This window comes from Lithobates pipiens, unplaced genomic scaffold (genome assembly GCF_037356315.1).
Source record: "Lithobates pipiens isolate NorthernLeopardFrog02 unplaced genomic scaffold, aLitPip1_a1.2 Scaffold_30, whole genome shotgun sequence".
Taxonomy (NCBI): Eukaryota; Metazoa; Chordata; class Amphibia; order Anura; family Ranidae; genus Lithobates; species Lithobates pipiens.
The window spans coordinates 100,092,464-100,097,352 of NW_027507791.1; the positions used below are offsets into that span (position 1 = coordinate 100,092,464).

A 4,889-nucleotide genomic window follows, 5' to 3' on the forward strand; every position below is an offset into this window, starting at 1 on the left:
ATTTTGAAGGCAATAAAATTAATCAAGCAATCCAGACATGGCAAATTCCATTATGTTTCAAGATATATTTCTGTTTTTTTTTTTTTACTTTTCAATCATTCTACCTACAGAAAACTTCTCAATAATAAATCAACACCTTGCTATCACAGTAGCAACATATTCTGCTTTCCTTTACTTCTTTCTACATGGTGACTGTCCTTTAATTGTTCTTTCTTTTCATAGATACAAAGATTTTTTTTTCCCCCTGCAGATCAGATTGGAGCTGATGGGGGAACGTTGTGTTAATTGGTAAATGTGCTGCAAAGTTATTTTATTAAACATATAAAACTAGTGTAAAGGCTGTCCTATTAAACAAGGCAAGTTAGCCAGAAACTGCAGTGAAAAGTGCTTTGTATACAGAAAATAGGAGGAAGAGAAAGGAAGAGGGACTAGAATGAAAGCAGTGGTCATAAGAAAATAAGTTACAGACAAGGCTCTTATCAGGATAATCTGGGCATTTTTATTCCCTCTCAGACAGCCTTTCTTATTCAGAGTGAAAGTAAATATGTGCCCTTATCGGCAGGAGCATGGCTCTTTTCAGCAGGTCCAGGGGGGAGATAGTAACTGTGCAGCCTGAATTGCCTGTCCTATCTCACGCAGGGCAGGTGGATGCAAATGAAATCTTGCTGGAAAACATCCTGAATAATGCAAAACTGACGATCTCTATCGCCCAAGTCTTCCAGGATCTGAATAGATCCTTGCATTCCCCATAAAACTGAATCAATCATTTTACTTATTTAATTTGTGGTTGTAACTCACTTTGATGCATCCCTTGGTTACACGAGGGGGGGGGGGTGTAAGAAGAGGGGGGCAGGGTCAGTATAGGAGGGGGATGTTGGTCACTGCATGCCACCCAGGATGTTATTCACAAGTAACAATTGCCATTATCTGTTCCCACTTTGGGCTAATCAGACAGAATATGTAAAGATGAATCTTGTTTCCTGTTGTCATTGGGAGGTAAGAGTTATCTCTGGGGAGGAGTGAGGATAAGTGAAGGTAAAGGGAGGGGGGCTTCTGTTCCCATTAGGGTCTTAAGCACTTGACTCACATTGGTACTTAGCATCCCATAGACAGGGACGGTCTGAAAGCAGTTAGTTTATGTTTGGGTGTAAATGGGGTGGCATGTTTATATAAACAGCATCTCCCAGTAAGTGATACTAATATTTAGGCTGTACAGGGAGAAGAAGGAACTAAGTGTGGAACCAGCTCCAGGGAGCCTTACAACTCTGTGGCTGTTTCCTAGTTCTTATCTCTGAAGGACTACATCAATCTCTGGCCATGTCTTCCACCAGCAGCCTTAGCTTCACAGTTCGGAGGATTCTGGATCTGCCAGAGTATGAAGACTCAGAGCCATCCATGAACTACATCAGGAGCCCATCTTACCAGGAATGGGTCAAGAGTGACAGAAACCACTATTTATGTAAGTATCAGCTTCCACCATGTAAATATTTTGCTAAATATACAGAACAATTGCATTAATATATGGGACCGATCTTCATGCATTAGATTATTTATTTATTTTTTAAATTCACTTTCATTTAAGCTCCAAAAAACCAACAATAGATTGATTAAAACAGTCTGTCACTTTAAAACAAAATGTTATTTTTTTTCTAATTTACCTTTATTTGACGTGATTGAGTGTTTCAGCCAAATGGTTGATCACTGGACTGGCAAACCCTTAAGCATACAAAGACAACTCTATCAGTTTCAAGGTAAAATGAGTTTTGAGTAAGTTATTTTCTTTTACATTTTTCAATGAACAGATGGATTGTTCCTCTTTCTTTAGGGATGCTTGATACAAACAACAATGCAGACTTTTATCCTTTCTGATGCTCATTATATCTTATTTAGAACACTTCTTCTTGCAATCCTACCGATGTTTTCAGTAATTCTATTGTCAGTGAAAATATGGCAGTGTAAAACTTTGTGGAAAATTAAGATTTTTTTTTAGTTATTAGTCTTTGTTAAAAAAAAAGGAGTATTATATTGCTCATGATCTTAGGGTATCCATTATGACCATGTAGGTCACATTTTTATTTTGGGAAGGTAAAACTTTCTGCTATAGTATACTTGAAAAAAAAATGTAAGACATCTACATTTTCTAATATTTCTGTTTCAAGAAATATTGGTGTTTTAAGTTTATTGCATTAAAAATGTCAGCACAAAAAAGCACTTTTATTTTAAAAAGCAACATTTCAAGCCATGTTTAGCCCTTTTTCAAGCTATGAGCAAACTACCAGTAGTATGCTCATTGCTTGATGTTATGTGCTTTGCATATTATTTATTCCAGGTATTCCATAGCACTAGAAATGTATGCAACTCTTTTCATATATATTGTACATTCACATCAGTCACTGCCCTCAGGGAACTTACAATCTAAGGTCCCTAACTCATTAATACATACACATACTAGGGACAATTTAGAAATGAGCCAATTAACCAATTTAGGCAGGTGCTAATTAACCTACCAGCATGTCTCTGGAGTGTGGGAGGAAGCTGGAGTGCCTGGAGGAAACCCACAGGGAACTCATGAAAACTCATATTAGCTAGTCCCATGGCTGGGTTTCAAACCAACAACCTCAGTGTTACCAGGCAAAAGTGCTAACTACTTAGCCACTCATATCTGAAGTTTTTCTGAGTTGGCAAAGAGGTTTTATCCAGACACCAGGCAACTGTGGGTGTTCTTATAATATACACTAAATTGTTGTAAACATTTCTTACAATGATGCTTAACATAAAAGTAACTCATGGATGGTACTTATTTTTATTTTAAAAGTAAAAATAGAGAGAACATAGTCTATAAACTCATTAATATGGGTTTTAATGCTTTTTGTTGTGAATGTTTCCTTTTTTTGCATCATTACTACTTTTATTGTAAAGCATCAGAGAAGCATGATAAGATGGAAGAGACTGCACACATAAGTACCAAATGATAACGTGGGATAAAGTTGGCCACAGTGATTAAGGCAACTTAAATCTTACCTGATTTATTAACATAGTATGATTTCTGTACGATACGCAGGGTATTTATGTTTTTTGTTAATATTTTGCAGCTTCCGATGAAAGCAGTTCAGAGGCCACTCTCACAGACACCATGCAGAGATCAGACAAGGAAACAGACAACCACGAGGAGAAGAAAAAGAAACGCAGAGTCCTATTCTCAAAGGCGCAGACCTTGGAACTTGAACGGAGGTTCCGCCAGCAACGCTATCTCTCTGCCCCTGAGAGGGACCAGCTAGCACACATCCTCCAGCTCACCCCAACCCAGGTGAAGATCTGGTTCCAGAACCACCGCTATAAGATGAAAAGAGCCAAACCCGAAGCATCAAGCTCTCCACCTCTTATGAAACATGTTATGGTGCCAGTACTGGTTAGGGATGGTAAGCCTTGCCAGACCTGCTCCCCCACCAACTCTACCAATAAAATGCCCATGTTTCCTACACTGCAACCTACAGGTGCATTCAGCTTTGTTAACAACTACCATAATAACCAGCATATAGCTCATCCAGCCAGTCTCTCCTGGAGATGGTGATGGGAATCTACAGTATGTAAAACAACGCATCTCCGTATTATAGTTTTTATACATTTGCGAGAACTCTACAAGACACAGTAGTCATGTATTTCATGAGCAGCAACATGGACTCAAAACTGTGATATAAAAGATGAGGACAAATATGGCGAACAAACTGCTAAATCCTAAATAATAGTTTTATGTTATTTTTGTATTTGGCTCATAGAAGTTTGTAAATAATGTGAAATGTATGTATTTGTATATATACCTCTGATAAAATGTGATGTCCTTTGTTTATTGCAATTTTATAGCAATTTAAAATGTTATTTGCTGCAAACTGTAAAATATGTTCATATTGAATAGAATCCATGGAGATATCTCCACATATTGCAAATAAACTGACTTTTGCAGTTTTCAGAGTCTTGTATGTGTAGACCAGTTTTATTAAGATTTTCAAGCTTGCAAAACTGAAACCAAAGCCTTAAAACACTTGGAGAACAGCTCCTCATCCCTCAGCACTCTAATTTTATTAGAATTGTGACCATTATCTAGCTTCTAATGTTGAATTCTCCATAACGCAGATTAATAAAAAATACCTGGGACGTCCAGCTGTAGGGGGAATCCAGCAAATCTCCTATTGTGGCATTGTATAGGAGGGTAGAGACATACACTACAGTGGAAGGACATTAATTATACTCAATAAGGGTCATCCAAAATAGAATTTAGAAGTTTGGGATGAAAGTAGCTTTTAAAAGAAACCCTTCATTTTACAGTTTGCTCAATTTGTGTTTTTTATTTGCACACTGTAGTGTACAGGATTACGATGACTTCATTGTTCCTGCTAAACAAGTTGGGGTTGATTTGCTAAAACGAGAGGGTTCAAAATCTGGTGCAGCTCTGCATAGAAACCAATTAGCTTCCAGTTTTTTTTTTTTTTTTGTTAATTTGCACAGCTGCACCAGATTTGTCACTCTCCCGTTTCGGTAAATCAACCCCACAGTGTGCTAGCCATCATCTAGGAGACTACAAGTCCCAGCATTCCATGATAGTTGCAAAACCAATTACCGTCTAAATGGGAACTGTTTAAAAACAGTTTTTTCGTGGTTTTAGGATATGTGGCTTTTAACAGCCTATAGACATAAGCAGTACGATCCTAGGATGATTCACAATCACAGCTAAATAGTCAGTGCTTGCAAAAATCACTGAAACGAATATCCGTCTCCTACATGGGTAGCCTACATATATTCAAAATGTACAGTATCTTGTATTATGCATTGATACTTATTATATTTTATTTTTGTGTTGATGTTACTTTCACTTTTACTTCAAATTTCTATCA

At 37.3% G+C, this 4,889-nt stretch overlaps 1 protein-coding gene across 1 annotated transcript; it reads left to right on the forward strand.

Moving 5' to 3' along the window:
* Positions 1 to 962: 962 nt before the first annotated feature.
* NKX2-8 (NK2 homeobox 8) lies at positions 963 to 3,963 on the forward strand. Its single transcript, XM_077463401.1, has 2 exons — positions 963 to 1,459; positions 3,093 to 3,963. The coding sequence occupies exons 1-2, from the start codon at positions 1,318 to 1,320 to the stop codon at positions 3,569 to 3,571; spliced, it is 621 nt and encodes a 206-aa protein (XP_077319527.1). The 5' UTR covers positions 963 to 1,317; the 3' UTR covers positions 3,572 to 3,963.
* The last annotated feature ends 926 nt before the right edge of the window (positions 3,964 to 4,889 follow it).

What these genes read in the sequence shown, in the direction of transcription:
- NKX2-8 (XM_077463401.1), top strand. Translation starts at nt 1,318, where the DNA reads ATGTCTTCCACCAGCAGCCTTAGCTTCACAGTTCGGAGGATTCTGGAT. An exon ending in TGACAGAAACCACTATTTAT is followed by an intron (nt 1,460 to 3,092) that starts GTAAGTATCAGC and finishes AATATTTTGCAG; the next exon opens with CTTCCGATGAAAGCAGTTCA.